This window comes from Microtus oregoni, unplaced genomic scaffold (genome assembly GCF_018167655.1).
Source record: "Microtus oregoni isolate MIOR12 unplaced genomic scaffold, Mior012 000000F_ref0000247, whole genome shotgun sequence".
Taxonomy (NCBI): Eukaryota; Metazoa; Chordata; class Mammalia; order Rodentia; family Cricetidae; genus Microtus; species Microtus oregoni.
In genome coordinates, this window is record NW_024543059.1 from 38,396,936 (window position 1) to 38,420,910 (window position 23,975).

The 23,975-nt window shown below is 49.5% G+C and overlaps 1 protein-coding gene across 14 annotated transcripts in view; it reads left to right on the forward strand.

Annotated features, from left to right (window-relative positions):
• The window catches only part of Nav2 (neuron navigator 2), a 621,718-nt gene that overhangs the window by 266,803 nt on the left and 330,940 nt on the right, over positions 1–23,975 (forward strand). For 5 of the 14 annotated variants that reach the window (XM_041656277.1, XM_041656300.1, XM_041656336.1 and 2 more), the window contains exon 1: positions 9,809–10,817. The exons of 1 other annotated variant lie outside the window; for it this stretch is intronic. In XM_041656277.1, the coding sequence (XP_041512211.1) occupies positions 10,560–10,817 (258 nt within the window). In that variant the 5' untranslated portion in view covers positions 9,809–10,559. Of the gene's footprint in view, positions 1–9,722; positions 10,818–23,975 lie in introns of those variants that run through there. 8 more of the 14 variants (XM_041656293.1, XM_041656378.1, XM_041656346.1 and 5 more) reach the window with 3 other exon arrangements.

The following is a 23,975-nucleotide window of genomic DNA, read 5'->3' on the forward strand; positions in this document are numbered from 1 at the left end:
ACAGTGCTTTTGTTGGTTTGGCAAGTTTGAGTTGGGAAAGCAGCTCCCTGAAAAGGCAGAAGGCAGACACAAAGCGAGCTGTGTACTCACCACCAAGGCCAACACTGGCACAGCAGCTGGTTTAGATAGGGCTTACTGAGAGTTCCTTAGATAAATGAAAGTTTCAAACAAACGCATTTGAAAAACACAGACAATCCCTCTGAAGAGTGCTTGAAAGTCACCCCATAATTCAGACTTTGGAAGAACGATATGGATAATAAATACATACGCTAACTCACATCGCAGAAGTAAGCTCTTTACAGAGGATGGGTGTAAGCGCCCCCTTCTCTCCCCTCTCTTTATACAATCATGTCCACATGTACAATCAGACAGTTTAGGCAAATCTGAACACTTTAGGAAACTATTTGGCGCATTAAGTAAGCTAATAGAATATAAATAACAAAAGGAGAACCAGGATTTCCAATAAAGGAGGGAATCAAAAGGTGCTCTGAGTTTTTATCAGTTACATCCAGCAGGGACCTTTTCGCACCAGCAGACCCTTCTATCAGTGTGGACCCCCCAGAGTTAACTTACTGAGTTGTCTTTGAGTCCTGTTACCTCAGCTCCCTCCCCTCCCTGGAGATCACACACTGGCTATCAGAGGGTAGGCACACAGGCTTCGAGGAGGGCAGCAGTAACCAGAAAGGAAGTGTTGTCAAGGGGGTGGAGGAGGAGTGAAGCCTGGGGGCCTCCCGAGCTTTGAGCACTCAGCCACTGCAGGCTGTGGGGTGCCCCCGCCGCTGCTGTCCTTACATGGGCTACTTGTGGCTGAGTATCTTCTCTCCAGTAGCAAATCTAATCAGGAAGTAACAGAAACCCTGGAGTTTTTCAGATTGGCTTTTAACACTAATTAAAATTATCTTGCTTCAGTACCCCCCCCATCGCAAATGTCACGAGAATAAAGCCTTTGCAGCGTCTTCCTCTCTTTTAATAGCTTATATTAATTGCATGAAATGATGGATTTCACGGTGACATTTTCATTCATGTGTAGCACTAGTGGCTGTCCTCATTGCTGTGGCCTGCAGAAAACCAACTTAAAGGGGAAGAGTTTACGTAGACCCACAGTTGAAGGGCATAGTCCATCGTGGCAGCAAAGGCACGGGAGCCAAAGAGCGGGCAGCTGGGCACATTGTGTGTGAGGTCGGGCAGTTGAGAGAGCGATGGATGCTGGTACTCAGCTCACTTTCTCCTTCTTACATAGTCCAGGGCTCCAGCTCACACAATGGTTTAGCCCACATTTAGGATGGGTCATTCCACTTCAACTAATTTAGTCTGGAAAACCCTTCACAGACATGCCAAGACATTCATCTCCAAGATTAACTCTTGGAGATAATTATATAAATAAAAATTCTCAGTTACATCAAGTTGGCGATCTACATAAACCTCCACAAGAATACAATGTGCTTTGCTCACACACATGCCCCACCCCCATTTCCAACTCCATTTTGCTCTTTTGCCTTTGGTGGGACTGGAAACTGAACCCAGGACCTTGTGCATGCTAGCAAGGACTCAACCCTTGAGCTACATGTATGCCTGGTTCATCAGCCACCTTTACAGCAGCACTTCCCAGTGTGTCTCACATCATGCCACCGCCTGGGCCACACTACCGAGTGGCTGCCTTCCTTGGTGCACAGTTCTATCCGGCAGCTTTGGTTTTTCTTAACTCTCCGGAGAATGATAATGTTTGAGCAAGGCTTCATATTGAGAGTAAGGACCAGTTTGTTCCAAGCCACTTGAGGGCTTGTTTCAAATGTAGATGCCCAGAGTCCGAATTCTAGGCATGCTTGAAGGACATAAGGTCTTTAACACTCTCCCAATAACTGTCAAGCTTCATGGTTAAAGAGTCTGGGTCCATTGAATAGCCGCAAGAAGCTCTGTCTCAGAGACTGAGCAACTCTCAAATGCCCCCTTGATTGCTGTTAACTTTAGACCTCTGCCCTTGGGCTGGAGAGGCAGCTTAACAGTTAAGAGCACTATCCACTCTTCTAGAGGAGTCCAGTTCAATTCACAACATCCACATAGTGGCAGATTCCTTAAGTTCATGGGATCTGACAACCTCTTCTGACTCCCATGAGCATCGGGCACACCTGCAAGCAAATCACCCAGATACAAAAAATAAAATTATGGTGTAGGAGGTCCTTCTGTATTTGCGTTGCTTTCATTGGTTGAATAAAGAAACTGCCTTGACCTTTTGATAGGGCAGCCCTTAGGTGGGCGGAGTAGATGGAACAGAATTCTGGGAAGAAGGAAAGTGTGGCAGACGCCATGAAACTCCAGTCTGAGATGGACGTAGGTTAGAATCTTGCCAGTAAGCCACAGTCACGTGGTGATACACAGATTTAATAGAAATGGGTTAATCAAGATGTGAGAGTTAGCCAATAAGAGGCTAGAACTAAATGGCCAGGCAGTGTTTAAATGAATACAATTTCTGTGTGGTTTATTTGGGGGTTAAGCTAGTGGGTGGCGGGATGCTGCCTGCTCTTCATACTACAAAATTAAGGAAAATTAAAAATAATAAGGCCTGTACAACCTGTGTGGTTCCTTGGCCTCCTAGTCTGCTGTCTCAACTGCAGGGTGCTATGGGAATTGTTCACTGTAAGAGAGTGTCATGGGGACTCACTAGAAGCAGGGAGCTGTGGCATGACTTTACTGTCATTATCCCATGGTTGTCCCTCCTTGGATAGTATTCAGGGGCCAAGCATTTGGGCTGATTTCAGTCCACTTAGCTATCTATGGTATCTTAGGGGAGATGCTAGATGCTCTCTGGGCCCTTTTCTGCTTCATCCAATGAGGATATTGGGAAAAATCAGAGGTAATGTGTGTATGGTGCTGACCTTGGGTCCCCTGCGTAGAGTAAGAAAGGTTCACAGATGGTACTTCGTATCAATGTCGGCATCGCTGAGTAAGCCACACAGATTGTACTTCTTACCAGTGTCGGCATCCCTGACTGGGCCTCTCTGGTAGTAGAGACTGATGTGTGGGAAGAATGGGTACTATCGAAGGGACAATTTGTTAGAAGACCAGTTTGAAGGTCAGCAGTGTGACTCAATTGGTTGAGTGCTTACCTAGGATTCATGAAGCCCTGGATTTGATTCCCAGTGTTCCATGAAAATTGGTCGTGATGGCACACCCCTGTTTTCTAATACTTTGGAGGTGGAGGCAGGAAGATCAGAAGTTCAAGGTCACTCTCAGCTGTGTGGGGAGTTCAAAGCCAATCTGGGCTGCGTGAGACCCTATCTCAACAAAAATAACAACAGCAGACAAAAGCAAACAAACAAAAACCAAATAAATAAACAACAAAAAAGAAGTTTGAAACTGAATGAAATAGGCTCTCCTTTGATGATGATATATATATATATATACACACACACACACACACATATATTTTTCCCCCTTATCTCTAAGAGGGATTGTGAAAAAACAGTTGGAGAATTAAAACTTAAAAAGCAACAAAAACGCTTGCATGTGGGATCAGCCTAGGTCTGGACAAATTAGACGATTTGTTTTCCACCTTTGCTTCCTGAGGGTAGAGACCCTGGATGTGCGGCCTTGAGTGCAGCCTCAGCAGCAGCCTGCCGCGTGGGTAGTCTCTTCTTTACCTCCTTGTCCTTTCACACAGTTACTGCTCACCCCTCATCCCAGCCCCTGTCAAAAGGCAGATCCCCATGATAATCCTGCCCTAAGCCCAACAGGAAACTTGACCCCAGGATTCTGCAGCTCAGGAATGAGGAGCAAGTGGGTGGGGAGCAAGCCCAGGTTCTTATCCGCGGCTTATCCCTGATTCTGAATTCCTGTCCCCATTAGAACCAGGCTGTTCTTGGGTCTGTTTCTTTTTTTCATTCTCATCCTTCTGCTGCTAAACAAACCCAGACTCAACATATGGATCTTTGTTTATAGTTCTCTTTAATTCCCTTTAAACTAACTTACAAAATAATAGCTTTACTGATGGCATTCACATATACATGGGGTATAGTTCCCCTCGACTGAAGGAAAGATGTGGTCACTCAGAGTCACAGCTCTGTACAAAGCTTCACTTTGTGGTGTGGTGCGGACAAGTGTCCCCCAAAGGATGTGAGTCGTAGGCTTCATCCCCAGCCTGTGTCACCACTGAGAGGGCACAGACTTTCAGAGGTGCGGCCTGTTGGAAGGGAGTCAGATCACTGAGAAGGCTGGGACCTTATCCTCTTTTCTGTCATTGCTTCCTGGCCACTCTGACCAACCTTGGCCCTCAACACTCTGTGTGATGATGTTCTGTGCTACCTGGAACACAAATTAACAGGACCAAAACACCACTGATGGAATCATTCAAAACCATGAGCTTGAACAAACCTTCCTTTCAAGTTGCCCTTTCTCAGCTCACAAAGAGTCTGCACTTGGCTCTGACTTACAGGGTCCCTTCATGTCAAGGAACAGAATAGTTCTTACTCGGGAGTCACAAGACAATGGCTTGACCCCTGCATTTGGGGCCCGCTCTTCAGATGACAAGACACTCAAAAGTCACTGAGGCCATGCATCCAGAGGCTCACTCTTGGGCAGCCTGGATCCAGCAAGTGTGAGCTCTCAGACTCTTGTGGTTTACCAGTGCCATTGTCAGGGAGGAAGTGATATGTGGCTCATGTTCCCATAGATGGCACTTCTCCACTTACAGGGGCAACATAGCCAGTCTAAGTTCTGAGTAAGACATGTTTTCCATGGCGATTACACTACTTCTTATTTATTTTTAGCCACTGTTTCATTGCATGTGAACTTTGTTGCACCAAAGTTCAACCTGGGGAACCAGTGATTTTATTTGATTTACTGAGGGATCATGTGTATGGTTATGGGTGGGAGCATCAAGACCTTCGAGCAGTGGAGCTGGAGAGATGGCACAGAGGTTAAGAGCACTGGGTATCTTCCAAAGGACCCAGGTTCAATTCCCAGCCCACATGGCAGCACACAACTGTCTATAGTTCCAGTTCCTGGGAATCTGACATCCTCACACAGACATAGATGCAGGCAGAACACTAATGTACATATAATAAAATTAAATCATTTTTTTTTAAAGACCTTCAAGCAGCTGCCACTGGACCCAGTGCATGGTTGTGCAGATGGAGCCTCTTTCCTTTCCCAGCTCGTATTCTCTACCTCCCTCTCCAAGATCCCTGAGACCATGTGCAAAACTGCAAAACTGCAGATGACAGGCTGGGAGGCGTGGCTGAATACTCAGGAAGGTCCAGTGACTCTCCCTACCCCAGCCCCTTCCGTGCGGGAATGTCAACAGTTAACAAGCCCAGCTGTGATGATCTAGAGCAAACAGATACAGCTGGTCTTACAAAGCCAGCCACAGTACTAGGGCAGCACTGTCTACCTGTAGATAGGCAGGGTTCTGAAGGTCTGAGTCTCCATGATCTAGGATGGGTGAGGTCTTCACTCAGTTACTACTGAGAGTGAGCATTTGTGCCATCCCTGGGATATGTGTCCTGAACTGACAATTTATGCCTTAGGAAAGTAGGGACAAATATGTTGTTGTTGTTGTTTTAAAGTCCCAAATAGACTTACAAATGTTTTGCTTTTTGTATTTCTTTAGAGCATTGCAATTGTCTTTCTCCTTTACAGCCGAGAGTCTGCAGGGGACAGCTGACTCTCTTTGCATCCCCTCCCCGCCATAGGCTGAAGTTTAAGATGTTTTTGGCTCCTTACAGTGCAGTCTTCTTGGGAGGTCAGACAGATGGGGTCTGTAACTATATGAATGATGGGTTGATGGGGCTGGTCACTTATAGGTCAGCACTGTAGCCCTGTACCCACTTAGCTAACCACCAGTGACTGATGTTGAGGATCAAGAGGGAGGGGTAAGTTGGTGGCTTCCTGATTGGAGGACAGCTCTTGCCCCTAGAGGACATCCAGTGGTCCTGAATGCTTTGGTGGTAGGTTTCAAACTGGCCTATGGCTGACATTTGGGCAATTTTGAAAGTTTATAGTAGGAGAACAAAAAGAAAGTGTTGTCAATGTTGGGATTAAAACAGGGCCTGTTTCAGTTTTGCATCTTTGTCTATACTGCGTGTCAAGTGGACAAATGTTCTTTAAAATTATGGGATGTTCTTTCCAGAACAGCTTGCTGTTCTCTGAACTACCGACGCTTCAGGCTACCAGTGCTTGCTAACTGCATTGATTTAAAGTTACTTTTTTTTTTTTTTTTTTTAGTTTTTCGAGACAGGGTTTCTCTGTGGCTTTGGAGCCTGTCCTGGAACTAGCTCTGTAGACCACAGAGATCCGCCTGCCTCTGCCTTCCGAGTGCTGGGATTAAAGGCGGCGCCATGCTAACATAAGTGTGCCGCGTAGAAGCAGAATACTTACAGAGTAATCTGGTTTCAATAGGAAAGATGTGTTGTAATTTCCTCATTTGGGCCTCCCATTCACAATTTTTCTCCCTTCCCTAATTGGTAAGATATTTTACTTTAGGTAGGAAAAATAAAAGAGAGGGAAAAAACGGGGAAGAAACTGCAAGAAAAAACAACTGAAATTATTAAAGGGGTGAGGAAGCCCAGGAAGACATTGGGAAGCTTACAGGAAGACGTGTGTGGCTTCAGTTATCTGAGACCTCATCAGACTTCAGTCTTAGAGATTACATGCAGGTAAGGCGAATAGGGAGCCTCTGCTTACCGAACAATAACATTATGGGTGGTTTGGAGTGTGGAAGTGCACAAGTGTGTGCAGAAGTGTGTGTCTGCATGTGTGTATGTGCAGAGGTTAAAACACACACACACACACACACACACTTTTTTTTTTTAAACACAAGCAGGAACTTAGGTCTTGTGCTTGCAGAGCATTTTGCCTATTGAGTGAACCCCTTAGTCTGCAAGTGCTTTTAATTCAAAGCAAAGAATGTACTGGGTTTTATATTGTACATATTTGACTGTCTCTGAGCCGCCCCCCCCCCCCCCCCCATGGCTTTGGTGGCAATTTTGATTTAACTGGGAATTCACTTTTTGCTTTATTGGCAAATACACATTGTAGACGTCACTACTTTCATTTCCGTGTCCTTGGCACACTTTGCCAATGGACCGGGCTGCTGTCTCCTGCTAGAGGATGCACCCTGAGGCTTTTCAGAGCACTGTTACAAAAACCACTTAACTTTAGCTGGGTCTTGAGCTGCTACACCCCTGTTGACAGTGGCCTAACCTTACAGCCTGCAGTGTGGATCTCCAGACTCTTAGCAGGGATAGCCATCACCTGGGAATCATTTGGAAGCCAGACTCCCAGCCTCTTGGAAACCTGTTGAATTGGAATCTGTGATTCTTATGTATATGAAGGCTTGGGGTGGAGGGTGGGGGGCAGAAGTGCACTGAATGCACACTTCCTTTGCCTAGGATTCTCAGCTTTAGTGCACATCAAAACCCCCTTGTTAAGAATGTGTTAAAACACAGATTGCCGGTCCCCCATTCCCTACTCTGGGAGTGTTCACTCTGTAGGATGGGGTGGGGTGGAGTATTTCAGAGTTAGAGGATTTTTTCTGCCGTTGCTCTGGAAACTTTGGACACTCACTGCATTTGAGCTCTGGGGATTTTTTTTCGGGGGGGGGGGGGGTAGTCCCACAATCCTTAACAGCTGATAATGGCAATGTCTTTCTACAACTCTTCATACATCTGTGAGAACTGGAGTTCAAGGCGGAATGTAGCATAAGCCCTTTTCCTTTTGGTATATTCGTGCTAAAAGGCAATCTCACCATGCACTCATTCAGTAACAATTTGGGTAGGCATTCTGTTCAGTTCTGACAGAATCTCATCAAAGTCAAAAATATGCTTCTTCAAAACATTTATTCCTGAAACAATACATAAGTTGAATAAAGCAAGACACGAGCATAGGAGGTCATTCAGATGGGCCAGGTCAGAGTGCACCATGCCAGGGACCACTTGTGATTTAATTTCAGAGAGCAGGACTAAGCGCTAAAACAGGTCATGTGCATCTCTCTCCAGCGAGGGTAAAAAGTCCCAGCAAACAGAACGGATGGGGGTGGACAATACCATCTCACCTCTCTTTGAGGCTGTTTTGATACTGAACTTTGACTTTGGTCTGGGGTCTTGGTTTAAGCTACTATAGCAAAAATGCTGTAGACAGGACAGCTTAAACGACAAACATCTATTTCTCCTAGGCCTAGAGGCTGGTGGTCTAAGGCCAGGCTGTAGCCATGGTCAAATTCCTGTCAAGGGCTGCCATCTCACTATCAGAAGCTATCATCTATCTTCATCCCATCTCCTAGAGCCTGGGCATTGATCCCTTTGTGAGGATTCCTTGGTCAAGTACTCACTACCTCCCAAAGGCTCCACTACTTGATACAAATCCAGAACTAGGGTGCTTATTTACAGTGTCACTGAAATCAGATTCTTGCAGATGATAAACAAGCAAGCTGTCTACCACTGAGTGACATCTCCAACCCTTTCTTACTTTTATTTGGACACAAGAGTCTCATAAAATTGCCCTGAACTTGGGATCCTCCTGCCTCAGTAGTAGCAGAAATTGTAGGCTTGCACCACCATTCCTGGTCACGTTAGAATTTTGCCAGGGATAGATGTAGTCAATAGCATCAGAATAATTGAAAATTAACTCTGTGGATGTTGTAGATCAAGCTATAGGGTAGGAACAAAGTGACAACTTGTATCCTAGACTCAGAAAAAAAGTGGCTTATAGAGATGATGGTGGGGCATGCTGGCAGGCACAGAAATAACAGCGACAGTCTTTTCTGGTCCACTATACTAGCAGGCACTATCTCATTTAGCCGGGACAGAGTTTTTTGAGAAATGTACTCAAACCTCCACCTGATTGCATGAGACACCGGCAGTTTTAGAGGGTCTGTAAAGGTGGAGAAACTTCCCAATTCAAATCCAAACCAGTCTCCAGATGGGCCTCGCCCGCAATCAGCCCCAAAGCAGCCTGCCTGGACCATCTATCTATTTTCCCTTCAGCTCTCACACTCTGTCGGATGGGAAGGAATCCTCCAGCGATTCCAAGTGGAGGAATCTGTGATCTTGGCAAGTCCCAGGAGCAACCAGGCAGGCAGGCCTGCATGAAACCACGAAACCGGGGCAGGATTGGCCTCAGCCTGCCAGGGTCACCAAGCCACTCTAATTACAGTCTGTGGTAGGTGGCGGGAGGAGCTGTCTTGGGGCGCGAAGCTTCCCCGGCCATTGTATCAGCCTATAAATACTTCAAATACTTAAGTGCAATGTGCAACCTTTGAATATCCCAGAGGAAGCTGTTGGGAGGCCCCTGAGCCTGCCCGGAAAGGAGAAATGACTGGAGTGTCCTTCAGGCAGGGGACAAGACGACCTGCCCTGTCAATCCCGCTGAAGGTGCAGGGAGGCTGGGGCGTGCCTCCGGAACCCGCGAACCGTTGAGATGACCCAAGCCATTTTGAAAAAGAAAAACCGATTTCTCCTACACACGTCGGGGCGGAGGGGGGCGGGGAAAGGCGGGAATCTGTGTTCCAACGGCGTTTTCGGGCGGCTCCGGGGACGCGGGGGTGGCGGCCCGCAGGGAGGCGCGCGCCGGGGCCGTGCCGCAGAGCGGCCACCAGCTCGCTTTGTACTTATGGCCAAGCGCGGCCCCAGAGTTTCGGTGGCGGCCTCGGGAGTTGAAGCCACGCCCCCTTGCAGTGCGAGTCGCGACCGCAGATTGGTCCGCCACGAACCAATGGGCGCACGGGAACGGCCCGGGCTGTCAGCGCGCGCCGCAGCCGATCCTCCCCTGCGTCCAGCCCTGCAGCCCGCGCTGCCTTCCCGGGAGCTCAGCGCCTCACAGCGCGGTGCAAACAGCCGGGCCAACTGCGCGTCCCGGTGCCCGCGCCCCGCCGCCACAGCCACCGCCACCGCCGTGCTGCTCTCGAGCGCACGGAGCATGGGCAGATCCGCAGGCGCTCAGGTGCCGCATGTTCCAGGGGCTTGTGAACAGCGGTGATCTGCTGTCACGCCCAGACAAGACCTTTCCGTGGAGACCGCAGAGGGACAGCTTCGGCGCGGGTGACAGACACTGCGGCGTGCTTGCAGGGTGACAGCCGCCTCGCGGTTGAGACCTCCTGCGCTCCGTGCGCCCTCAGTCTCTCCATCCTCCGCTCATTTGCTCCGCAGTTCACACCCGCAGCCTCCGGAGCGCTACGTGTGCGTCCCTAGTCTGTGTCTTTTCCTAAGGAGCCTCCTCACTTCGGAGATGCAATGACAAGTTAATATGGGCGTCCACGCTTCGGTTTCCCAGGAAAAGAATTGCCAGAGGCGGCCGTCCCTGAGCTTCTGAGCAGGCCGCCCGCTGCGACATCCGCGCAGGTGGGACCCGCTGAGGGCAGTGACCAATCCGCCACCCCGCCAGCGCGCTCGCAGGATTTCACCAGCTCCCCAACCTGGGGATTTTGTTCTTATTTTTTTCCCTCTACTGTTGGTGGGCGCCTCGTGGGCCGAGGCCCGGCGCCTACTCGGCTGCCCGCGCTGCCTTTAGCGGTCGCCTCCGCAGCCGCTGCCAGGGACGTGCTGGGAAAGCCTAAGCCCCGGGAGAAGATGCCGGCCATCCTGGTAGCCTCCAAAATGAAGTCGGGACTGCCCAAACCCGTGCACAGCGCCGCGCCCATCCTGCACGTGCCCCCGGCCCGGACTGGTCCTCAGCCCTGCTACCTTAAGTTGGGAAGCAAGGTGGAGGTGAGCAAGACAGCCTACACCAGCCAGATCCCCCTGAAATCACAGGGACTGCAGGAGCCGACAGGGGAGGGGCTCCCATTGCGGAAAAGCAGCTCTTTGGAGAACGGGTTCGATACCCAGGTGAGAGGTGCTGTGTATTCCTGGGCACTGTTGGGGGTGGTGGTGATGATGGGTGATCTTTCACCGGGGAGGGCCACGGCTGCTTGGAGGAGAGGCTACCATAACGTAGTCGGAAAGAAAAAACATCCCCCTTTAGCTGGCAGATTGGAAGGATACACACTGGTCAGTGGGTGTGGCCAGGGTGCCAGAGGTTCGCCCAAGGAGCTCTGCAAAGCTAAGGGGTGCTGGTAGCCTGCGGCTTCTTTGGGCTTGGAGCAGGTGTAGAGGTGGTCTCAAAAAGCACATGCTGACATTGGAAATGTTAGGGCCTGAATGCTGAGTGCTTGACTCCAATGAGAGGGTATCTGCTGCTGTGATGTGTGTCCGTGTCAGTTCCTGGTGTTGTAACCCAGAAAGGGGTGGTCTCGTGTCCCTTTAGGCTGGATACCACCTGGCCCAGCTATGAGATCCAGGATAAGGGTGGTTGCTCAGAACCTGCCCACCTCCTGGCTTGAAGAAGGCTTGTTCCCGTCCATCTGTAGGGAGAAAGGAGCTGGCCAGGTGCTACTGACTGCTAGCTTGCTGGAGCAGCCAGGGAGTGGGCTTGCCTTTGCCATAGGGGTGGCTTGGCTGTCTCAGAATGGCTGCCGAAGCTAAGCCCCTCCTTCCTGGGTAATCTATGCTGCCAGTATTGGTGGCTCTGGTGATTAGGGAGACGTTGGTGAGGGTGAGAGAATGCCTGGAAGAGGACCGGCCACTTCTACCTTTCCGGGCAGGGGAGGCATCCCCCTACTGGGCTGGGTGACAGGCCCTGGCCAGGCAATCTCTTTTAAGGAAATCCTTAAGGGCCAATCAGTTTCTCTTGGCCTTGTGCCTTCCTCCTCTTCTGGCAAGAGGGAGCAGGGGCATGCTGTATTTTCTTGGCTGCCAGTCAGCAGGGACTTTTAGGGACAGGCCGACCTGACGGATATGACTGTCCCCATGAGGGGAGGAGAGGCCTCGGGAAGCCAGAGAGGGAGGCAGTTTGGGGTTGGTCAGCCAACCAGCTGACCTTTTGGGCACCTACTTCTCTGCTCACCGTCTCTTCCTTCTGTAGCTTTCTCTGATCGCACTTAACGCTCGACACATTCCGAGCTTTCTGCTGGAGGATCTGGAGCTAGGAGCTGGTTGGAGACAGACTGTTGGAACGCAGAGTCAGAGAAAGCCCTCCCCACACAGACTCCCACACCAGGCCCATCAGCATGTCCCTCTTGATGCCGCACTTGCTAAACATTTTTGGGAGCTGTCAGCTCTGACTGATGGTGTGTGGGAGGAAGGCAAGATCTCCTCCAGTGCTCCTGGGCCCTGGCTCTGCTAGGCTGTGTGCTCTGCTCTTTCTTAGAGCTTCAGAACCTAGACAGAAGGCTGTGAAGTGAGGGTGAGTCCCGGGTGCCTCCTTCATCAGTGGGGGTGGAGTGAGTGGACAGTGACTGAGAAGGTGACCCATGCCCTCGAGCCTGATGATGAGGACCCTAGGAATGAGTGGGAAGGCAGATGCTGGGCTCATTCATAGCCAGACTGCTGCCTGTTATTGCCTATTTGACAAACATTGTCAGTGGATTGCAGTGGGCAGGCTCTGGGAAGGCAATTCACCATTTAAAAAAATTACTCCTGGACTTCTCCGTGAAGGGCTAACTTGGCTCTGTTCCCCAGAGGTGCTGCTTCCCTTCTGTCCCCACTGTCCCCACCACCCCACATTCCACCTCTCTTGCTCTCCATGAGTCCTCTGCATCACGAGGGTGATCTGGATAGATGGCTCAGGAGCTGGCCACCTTCCAAAGGACAGTTCTGGTTTCCCAGACGGCCCCTCCTTGGCAGCCCCTGGGTCTCTTAGGGGCTCTTCTAGGTAACAGGCACTCATGGCCCCACCCTGACATCAAAGAAGCTTTGGTAAAAGGATTTCACCGTCTTTGAACTGCGTATCCCCATGGTGACAGACAGTGCACATTCACCTTCTAGAAAAGTCCCTCGATTATGGCTTGAGGACCTTGGCTGACTTGGCACCTGGTAATTTCCTGGTCCCAAACTTAATGTTTATCATTAGAAGAGACTCAGGAAATGATGAACTCAGTGGCAAATGATATCTTGGAGCCCTCGGTTGGGGATTTTTGGCAGGAGGCTGGCTGGGTTGTGTATGACTACCAGCATAGGTTTCAAAGCATCGGCTGTGAGCAGTGCCCTGTGTCTGACGCATGCTAGCTGAGTGGCCTAGTCCATTAGCTACTCCTCTGGGCCTCAGTGCTTCTGTCTGTAAAAATGGGCACAAGCAACCACAGGAATTGTATTAAGAAAAGCTTTGTATCCTTTAAGTGAAAAAAGACAGGGCTCTGGGAAGGTGTCAAACTGTTCACAAGTGTTTACAAACCTCTGGCTCTGCCTGGCACAGGTCCAAGCTGTAGAGGATGGGGGGCAGGGTGGCCTGTGGAATGCCTGATGTGCCGGGCTCTTTCCACGGGATCTCATTGGTCTTCACAGGAACACTAAGAGTGGGTGTGGTGCATTGGGCCATGTCCTAAGATAACAAGAAAGTAAAGATGGCACCCTTGCTTGCACTTCCTAGGTGCCAGGGATTGTTCTGGGTGTTTTGCATAAAAACAAACTCTTTTTATTCTCTTAACAATCTGGTGCAATATTAATAGTTATCCCCATTTTACACACGAGGAAGTCAAGATTAAATGGCCTTGGGAGCAGCAGAGATAGCAGCATTAGAATTCAAACCCCTTAACTCTGATGATGGTCATGGAAAGCCATGGCAGCTGCTGGTCAATTATAGACCTTGCATTATCTGACCATAGATGTCACTATCTATGACTAACTGATCCACGTTGTCCAGTGTGGCAGAAAGGAAATCCCAGCTCAGGTGCTGGGCCAGTGACACGCCCACTCTCCATCACCCCCTTTTATGCTGTGGCAGAGCGGAGGACAAATAAGACCTGGTGGTCTGGGTCTTGGGGATGAGACATTCCAGTTAAGAGACATGACTTCTGTATCCAGGAGAGGGCGACACTGGGACAGCTAAGGATGAGTCAAGATGCTGGAAGTAAGGCTAGTGTCTCAAGGGCTGGAGAAGACCAGGGTGGCTCACAGGGGAGGCAGGAGATGGGCTGCGCCCCAGGAGTGGACAAGAGTGGCTAGTGAGGAGGATGGAGGCGAATAAGAACAAAGAAGCAGAGGTTAAGCTGCCCTGCAGGGGTGCAGAGCCCAAGTGCATGCTGTAGATGGGGTGTTTTCCATTTCATCAGGGTGTGAGGAAGAGCAGAGGCTCAGCGGTTGAAGTACTGGATGCTCAGTGCTGGCCTCTATTGGACAGTGGCTGCATACAGGCCAGTGGCGAGAAACTGGGGAGAGGGTGTCTCCTCCAGAACTTGGCTCATAACCGACTCTTGGGAAGCAACAACAATAACTGTTGTTAGCTTGTGTTTTAGAGTGTTTGATGTGGTAGTTAGAGGGCAAAACGTTCCTGCTTTCCTTTTCCATTATGGGGTCTCTCACTCACTGTGTAGCCCAGGCTGGCCTTGAACTTGTAGAGATTCACCTGCCTCTGCCTCCCAAGTGCTGGGATTCAAGGACACCACACTCCATTCCTATTTTCTCACACAGTAATTCCATTTACTCAGTGAGTCTTCCCTGGTCTTCCCGACCCCATGCCTGGTCTCCCTCACCATGGAAGACTTGCAAGCCAATAGCTGTTAGAGGAAGCCCCACTGTCAATCTCCAGCTCCTTTCCTGGACCGCCCTACAGGCCCGCAGTTCCATCCCAAGCTCCAGCCGTACCTTCTGACCCCCTTTCTGCTGCTGTGCTACCTGGGCCTCCCTGAGAGGGACCATTTATAATATCTGTTCTGATCTCTCGTGTGTTGTGAACTGTGGCCATGTGTAAGTCATCATTTTAGACACATGCTCTGTGTTATTGTGCAAGCCTGCGGCCAACCAACCGTCAGATAAAGGAGCACTCTTGGGCTATCTGAGGATGAGGTTAGCCTCTTTCTTAAGATGCAGTAGTTGCAGGAGGAAGAGGTGATTCACATAATACTCTGATATTTCCTGTTTTTAGAAGCTAGCGTTCAGCCTGCGACTTATTTCTTTAGAAAAATAATTAGAAGTGATTGAAATCCTGTGCGAGCGTTTCAGATGTTTAAAAAGAAAGCGTGGGCGAGGCCCCTGGGAAGAGCACAGCTCCAAGCCTGCAACCTGTTGCTGCTTTGCTCCACTGTGTTTTGATTAGAATCTCTTCTCCGTCATCAGAGTTGATTATGGATTTGATTAGTGTGTTCTTTTTTTTTTCCTGCTGTTGTGTTATTCCCTTTCTTCTCTTTCTCAGTTCTTGGAGGGGAACTCATATTGTGGTTATCTGCCAACATGCAAGAATGTTTACAGTTCGCATATTACTGCCTACCCCCTGGGTTAATTCTCTAGAGACTCTTGAAAGGTAGACTCGGAGGCTTATTTGGGCCATCATTCAGTGTGTATACGTCTTAGTATAAATACGCCTACATCTCTCCACACATACAGCGCTCTGTACACATGGAAAAGCTTCAAGTGCCGAGCACATGAAATCACACACATACATCAAAGAGGAAGCTAGGGGAGTTGGAGCCCAAATTTCAGCTTTGATAGTGGCTTGGTTTACGTTTCGCTTTTCACACATTCTCCCTGACCAAGATTTGAAGCACCGGCTCCCCTGCTCATTTTTATTTACCTTCACGACATGAGGGCTGCAGCCTCATGAGGGCCGTCTTGCTCAGACCTTTGTGAATCTCCTGAAGCCGGTCTGCACAGCCAAACCACCCAGCAAGATTTTTTGGCTGAAGGTCAGAAGCTCTCATTTCTTAATTCAGCCTTGCCTCTGGGAAAGGGTCATTTACAGAGCGTTCGCTAGCTGTCAAGTCATCTGGGCCATTCCTTATACCTTTATCGCTTAATTTGAGACACAAGAAACTGGGAAAATGTGAAATGGTTGGCTTGTTTTATGTGAGGAAGCGAAGGTCAAGACAGAAGACTGTCAGTTGGAAGCAGTTCTGTGCAGTAACTCGGGCTTCACTGGCGGGCGGATCTGGATTCAAATCCAGACTTTGGGCAAATTACTTGGTATTGATAAACCACATGGTTTTCTTTTTTTAACCTGTGAGACAGAAATGGTCATGCTTATAGTAGTAATCTGTGAGGTCTCAATGAGATATCACAGGTAGGATGCAGAGGACTGGACTGGACTGGACAAGGAAATTGTGGTACTGCCTATTTTGACAACCCAACACCAAAGCCTGACTTGTGCCTGCCTCACCCTAAGCTCATCTACCTGCTTCCCAAGGGCATAGCTGACTGCGGGGACGGGCAGGTGGCTTGCCCCACCAAGGACCAGTGCACGGCAGTGCCTTGGTTCACTGACTAAGAAATACGAGCAAACTCAGAACAATGCCATCTGAAAAAGTGGCTTCCAAAGCTGTTCACGGAAACGTCTACATTTTAGTCACAGGCACACCGTCCCTAAAATGCTAACCCGAATGAGGGCTCTGCTCCAAACTACACCGGCGGAAGGCCTCCTCCGTGTGCCCCTTTTAGCTGCCACTGTTGAGGTGGTGGGATGCACTGCCCAGCCTGATGGCCTAGCTCAGATCAGAACTCAGCAGGTCGAGGCCCATTCATTACCTAGGCTTCCTGATGGCTACTTACGGTTCTGGGGGGCAGAAGGGAGGCCCCTTCCCCTCATAACTGCCACAAATGTAGTGGGAATTGAGCCTCGTGACCAGTTTGGTCAGTAAGGTGCCCCAAGGCCTAATGGCCAGCTGCCCAGTGGTGTTTTACCAACAGCCACAGGACTGATTTTCAATGGCTACTCTGTCTTGTGGTCACGTTATTCGAGGGGATGGACAGTGTATTCATAGAACATTTGGGCATAATGGGCCATGTGATTTAGAAAAAAAAAAACTTGGTCAGGCTTTTGTGCTTCCATCTTTGCTTAGACAATAGCAAGGGACTCGCAGTTTTCACAGGAGCCCTGAGTCACCCCTATGAAACCTTACAGTGACTCATGACTTCGTGCCCCTTTCCCAAGGCAAACAAACCTTCTCTTGTGTTTGCAGACAAAGCCCCCACAGCTTCAGAATTGTTTGTCCCTCCTTCCACGGGAGCTCTCAATACTCTCAGGCATACACCATATACAGTATTGACAAATTCGGGGTTATTTTACCCCTTTCGGTTCCTATATTACTGTAGGAAGAGAAGGTGAGAAATGATTCCATATGGGCTTGTGAAGTCAGCTCCTCACGACGGCGTCACACTATGGATAATTATAATAGGGCCAAGGAGATGGCTCAGTGGGCAGAATGTTGGCTGTGGGATCCTGAGGACAGAGTTTAATTCCCAGAACCATGTTAGAAAGAAAAGAAAAGAAAAGAAAAGAAAAGAAAAGAAAAGGAAAAAGAAAGCCAGGCACAGGGCCTCCTGGAGGAGGGGCTAGGGGCTGGGAGCAGGCACAGGAAGAGGCATAGAGCCTCCTGGAGTAGGGGCTAGGGGCTGGGAGCGGGCACAGGAAGAGGCATAGAGCCTCCTGGAGTAGGGGTTAGGGGCTGGGAATGGGCACAGGAAGAACCATAGAGCTTGCTGGTCAATCAGTTTTAGGCCAATTAGCAAGATCAAGAGACCCTATCTCCGAAAGATGGGGAGCAATTGGGGACTACAGTACTTCACACCGGTGTTCACACATACACACGTATGCATGAGCATATACCCCCAGATACCACCCACCCCGTAAATAAGACAGTTACAGAAATCATTGACCCTGGTGAGCACAGTCTAGACTCCCATGAACGTATTTAACCCCACAGCATCCCATGAGGGAGGGGCCGAGTCCACAAGCCATCCAGATGTAGAACTCTCAGCTACATTATAGCACCGTGTCTGCCAGTCTGGCGCCATGCTTCCCACCCTGACGGGAGTGGACCAAACTTCTGAAGCTACGGGCCAGTTTTCCTTTTAAGAGTTGTCATGGTGGCGTTTCTTCACAGTGATAAAATGCTTGCCAAGAAAGTGCATAATTTTACTCCTCCCTCCTTAACCCAGAACCTGAAAATATTCCTTCAATGTTAGACACATGCTAGTTGATTAACAATATCAGTTCAGTTTTTCGGGATGTATTAGAGTCCCATGTCCTCTGAGGCCACGGGACCCTTCAGGTTGGCCGGTGGTAAGAACTGTCAAGGCAGGTGTAAGACAGAAAGGAAGATGGATTTGATGGGAACTGTTTGCCTGTGTGAGGAAACAATCAAGTAAGTCCTCACTGAGGAGTGGTTTTGGTTGTTTGTTTGTTTTGAGACAGAGTCTTATTAAATAACTTGGACCTCAAACCCAAGATCCTCCTGCCTCTGCTTTCTGGGTACTGAGCCTGAAAGTATGTGCCATCATATCCTGTGCAGATCAGTCCTTAATCATAATCACAGTCATAATGATAAATAGTGATTTATTCATTTTTATTTTATGTGTATGGGTGTTTGGCTTCCATGTAAGTCTGTGTACCATGTGCATGCAGTATCTGCATATGCCAGAAGAGGGCGCCAGATCCCCTGGAACTGGAGCTATGGATGGTTATATGCTATCAGTGGATGCTGGGAACCAAACCTGAGTCCTCCTCAAGATCAGCCAGCTCTCTTAACCACTGAGCCATCTCGCCAGCCTAGCCCTGGCATCTCTGGAATAGTCAATGTCATAAAAGACCCCCCAAAAAAATAAATATGGTAGATACATAAGACTAAAAGGAGAAAGTTGACCAAGGAACCATGACAAACAAGTCTACTGATAGCTCCTTGATTGGTCTCTGGGTGGGCAGAAGTCACACAGGACATTCTGGAGGCATCAGGGATACTTGAATGTGGCATGTATGGTGTATCATGACATCCCATCAGTGTCATGGTTGTGGAGTTATAGAAAAACATGTCCTTTTCCCTGGGAGATACGAGTTAAATACTTAGAAGCAAAGTATCTCGATGTCAGCAACATTCTCAGACAGTTTGGGATGTGTGAGAGAGAGACGAGAGAGAGAGAGAGAGAGAGAGAGAGAGAGAGAGAGACTGCCTCCTAAGAGGAAAAGACTAAAGTGGATGTATAATTCTTTAGATTTTCCTGTAGGTCTAATAATTTTCTAAGTAAGACAAGCAAAACAAAGCAGAACCCTGGCTGAACGCTTCTTATCGTCAGTGCTCTGTGGGGCGGTCTTCAGGTCACCAAAGGTGTGCCCTCAAAAGAGACAGTGAGGAGTGAGGCCCCAACCCCTTCTTATTCTCTTTTGCTCTCTGATTGTGAAGTGGGCAGTTCTACCCCACTCCATGTTGTCACCATGATGAATTGCCACAGGCCAAAAAGCACCGGGGCCATTGGGTCACGGAACCACACTGTGACCCAAAATAAACCTTCCTTGTGATAAGACGTTGTGGGTGTTTGTTACAGTACCAGGATGACTAACACCAGCTGTGTTCACAGAGCTGTGGCAAAAGCACTTGGATCTTGCAGTGAGCTGAGGTCACATGATGGGGGTGACCAAGTCTAGGGTACACAGAGTTGATAACCTGCATTCTGGCGAGGCCACGGCTCGATGCCTGTCTGTGTGGAGGTGGAGGCCTGTCCCTCACACAGGCTACTCATTGACACACAACCATTCGACCTTTCTAGTGGATAAGCTTGCAGAAATGATGGTGTGGGCGACTTCCTCTGCCCCATCTAGGAAGAGAGACCTGAGAAGGGTTTGGATGTGTATTGGCCATTCAGGAAAAGGAGAAGGTGGAGTAAAATCCATGGATAGAAAGGACGAAACTTCCAGAAATGAGAGTCACACCAATGATTCATGGGCTGTTTCCAGACTGTGTTTGAAGCAGCCTGCCTGTGGAGAAAGGAGATTTATGTAGTCTATGACTTTGGAAGTTAAAAATCCAGACATCAAGTTGCAGGCTCTTTCAAGTCCCCCCTCCACACACACACACACACACTGGCTGTGTCATAGAACAACGGCTGAGTGTTTGAGAAGCAAATACTGGATGGCATCTCCAAACAGGAAGCCAGAGAGGGGCCAAGGGTCTGGCGCGGTCTTTCATATCATCTCTCTCCCACAAGACCTGACTCCAAGAGATCAGTGTTCCCTTCTGAAGATACACCCTAAGGGCCCTACCCCTTAGAAGTTCCACCACCCTTCGGTGCTACCTCCTGGAGACCCAGGGTTTGACCCATGAGCCTCAGACGGGTACACCCAGCATGGAAGCCTTGGCATGTAAGAATCCTCTAATCCTCACACTGTCAGAGGCCATGATCCTGATCCTAACTTACCAAAAAGGAGCAACCGGTCAGGAACGATGGTCGCCTTAAAGGGTTTGGGGACCTTCACAGGTCTCTCAGGTGGAACATACAGGGATAGATTACAACCCAACTTCTAGATCTGTGCTGCTGACTGTAGAATTACTTTGTTGGTAACTAGAGGAGGCCTGGGGTTGGCTCACCCTGAGGTGCCCTCTCCTCAGAGCCCATTCCCTAGTCTTGGCCATCCTCCATGGTCCGTCTTATCTCTCTTATGGGGCTTCTCGGCTGCTGCCAGGTCCAGCCTGTCTCCAGAAAGAGCTTACGTGGTCCTGCCCACCTCTCCTCCCATCTGGGCACCATCTCCTTTCCCCGATGCCGTGGTTGTTGCTCAATGGGTCAGCCCTGCCTGTGCTTCGGGCCAGTGAGGTCCATGTGCCTCCCAGCTGGCAGGTCCCCCTTCCTGTCCTCCCTCCTGTGCTGCTGGCTGCTGCTCGGGGCACAGTCCTCATTTTATGCAGATTTGCCCTGATTCTTTTCAGACCAGGAAGTCTGCTTTGTTTGCGTCAAAACACATAGGCTGCCAAAGTCCCAGAGTACTCAGGCCTTCCGGCATGTGGACTTCAGTGGCTAGCTAACCAGAGACCTAGGAAGGCAAACCCCAGAGGCAAAGACAGCATTTAGGTAACAAATTAGACTGGAAAGAAGCAGGCTATCTTTGGATGGCTACATTGTTCATGGTCTGTGGCTCTAAAACCTAGGAACTTGGGATGCCTGAACCAGGGGAGATCTTAGAGGCCGTGTGTTCCCAGTTTCATGGTATAGATGGAGAAGGCATGTGTCTGAGGAGGCATGTGACTGGCTTGCCTTGAGCTCCAGGCTCCAAGGACCTGAGTGCAAACTGGTGCCCAGGCCTCCCTCCTCCAGGCCCGGATTCGCAGATGCGCATATGCGATGCGAAGCTTGGAAGAGCCTGACGGTGTGCCGCACCAGAACCAGCCTGGGCTGCAACAGCTCCCCTCCGGCCAAGGTCTTCACAGCAATAATCGTTTCTTATTACTAGGAAGCCTTTGCATTTGGCTCACAGAATCAGAGAAGCAGCATGGCACTTGGCCGACACCACCGCGATCCCTGGACCAGCCCCACAGGTGGATAAGACCCTCCCGGAGTGCCTTTCTGTTAATGTTAACGTAGTTCACGTTAACGATCAGGCAGCAATCTGGCCAAGCCCATGTAGAGCTAGTACTAGAATACTCTGACCCCATTCCATGGTCTTTATTACCAACCTCTTAGATTGCCCCCATCCCCAAGCTACACACACATCTGAGAGAGCTGGGGACCCTCCTGCGTCTCCTACTATTTACCATGCGTCTAATGGGTCTTGTGCTGATGGAACCTGGGGCGTCTGGACATTGAATAAGTAGTCAGCTGCAGATCATTCCCCCCCAGGAAAACCTGGAACTGCAGTGGGACGTGTGAGGTGGGCAAGCTGTTCATGTCTGTAATAGTGCCTAGCAGGGCCTGGCAGGACCTGGCAGGACCTGGCAGGGGGTAGATAAAAACCACTGCTCTTTCCAGCATGGTCCCTTGGTGTGGCATGCTCTTCCAGGCCCTTGCTGCAGCTTTTTCTCGTTTCCCTACACGAGAGTAGTGTTTCTGAGCTGGGTGCTTCCAGAGCGGTCTCCTGCTGACAGTAGAAAATGCTGCAAGCTGAGCCCGGTTACAAGCAATGCAGTGAGCAACTGAAGAGCCTGCTCCCCCCACTCCCCCCCAACTCCCATTCCCCCCCACATCCTTTGCAAGGACTGAGCCTGAGACTGGTTGAGGGTGGGAAGAAAGATACGACAGAAAGAGAGAGAGACAGAGAGAGACAGAGAGACAAAGACAGAGAGAGACAGAGAGACAGAGAGAGAGAGACAGAGCTTGTTTAAGGCCCTCCAGGAAGCCACAACTAAGACCTGACTTCTAAGGTAACACAGGGCCTCTCCAAGGTACCTAGCTCTAGCAAGAACTCACCTAGAGATGTCCTGGCAACCTCACAGGCTTGGTGGATGGACTCAATGGTTGTCCCCTTTCAAGCCTTTTAATGCTGTTTTGAACTCCTTTTTCCTTCTAGCTAGCAGAACATAAGTCAATATAAATTTGCCCTAGTCCCTAAAAGTATTTACCTGCCTAAAAACATGTCTGCTTCTTTGTGTGTTTACACAGAAGCAGATGAAAAATCTATGATTCTCCCACACCCATGCACCAGGCATGAACCGTGGGTACACTCTGTAACAGGAAGCTGCTGGTTTTCCATTCCAGAGACCTGGAACTCACTCAGCAATGTGTCGTTGGCTAGCTCCAGCCCTCGCCACATTCCACTGCTGAGCTCCCAGTCACCTGGGCTGTGAGGAAGCAGCCATGGGTGAGGCCGGGCTGGCAGGACTACAGGGGTCCCTTCCCCAGGTCTAATGGCTTCTAAGTGACCCCAGGCTACCTCTGCCGGCCCGGTCTACTCTGCAGCGTGTTGCCTTTGGATCCACACAGTGCAGACGAGTGCTTATTTTAGAACTGGAAGGAGAGCAGACGTATCAATAAAAGGCCAGGGAAGGAACAATCCATTCAGTGGTTTTAAAATATCTCTCCCTTAACAGAAAAAAAAAAAGATTATTTTTATTTCTTAAAAACAACTGGTGAATTTCTCCTCCAAACAGTCGGAAAGGGAAGCATAAGAGACTTAAAAATTAAGATTAAAAAAAGGAGGGGGCTGGAGAGATGGCTCAGTGGTTAAAAGCATTGCCTGCTCTTCCAAAGGTCCTGAGTTCAATTCCGGGCAACCACATGGTGGCTCACAACCATCTCTAAAAGAGGCCTGGTGCCCTCTTCTGGCCTGCAGACATGCACACAGACAGAATAGTGTATACACAATAAATAAATAAATATTTTTAAAAAAGATTTTAAAAAGGAGGCTGGAGAGATGGCTCAGTGGTTAAGAGCACTAACTGCTCTTCCAGGCCCCAGAGTCTGATTCCCAGCACCCACTTTGGAGAGCTCCTGACCTCCTGTAACTCAAGCTGCAGGGGCTCTGACTCCCTCTTCTGGACTTCTTGGGCATAACACTCACACATTTATTTGCATAACTAAAGCTTTAAACTCTTTAAAACCAGGCTGGAGTTGTGATGATGAGCTGAAGGGTTGTCTCCTCTTCTCTCCCTTGTCCCTGCCTGTCAGACTCTGAAAGCGATGAGCTGGATCCTGTTACCGTGCTTTCTTGCCCCTCTTTTAAGGGGTCTCCACACTGGTTCCTTTCCTTAGAACCTCAGTCCATATCAAGCACTCATTCCTTCCTCTCCACTATCTGCTCAGAAGTCACCTGGTCAGAGGACTCTTTTCGACCCACACCGTCTAAAACAGTGGCTTCCATCCATCACCCTTCCTGAGCCCTCCCCTTGCCTTGCTTTGTGTTTCTCAAGAGCTAAAAGAGGTTCCCTATGTTAAACATTTACTCGGTGTGTGTCTTTCTCTGTAATGCAGTCAGCCCACTGGAAACACTGCCTGTCACGGTCATATTAGTGTCTCCTGTACCTCAGACAAAGACTGGCATACAGTGTTTCTAATGTCTCCTGAAGGAGGAACGGGGTTGGTGCAAGGTCCAGCTTCAGCCAGCGTACCACTCTGACTCCCAGTTAGGCTGGTCCTGTACACTTCCTCCAGACACTTCCCTGAGGATGCTGGGAGGTGGACACGCTGTCCCTTAGAGGGTCATCAGGAGCAGATGAGGCCAGGCACATGAAGGTCCTAGCCACCCAGTTCATGGGCTTTTACCTGTGGTTCAGGCTGGCCTAGAATGCAATGTGCAGGACGGCAGCCCTTTGCCTACAG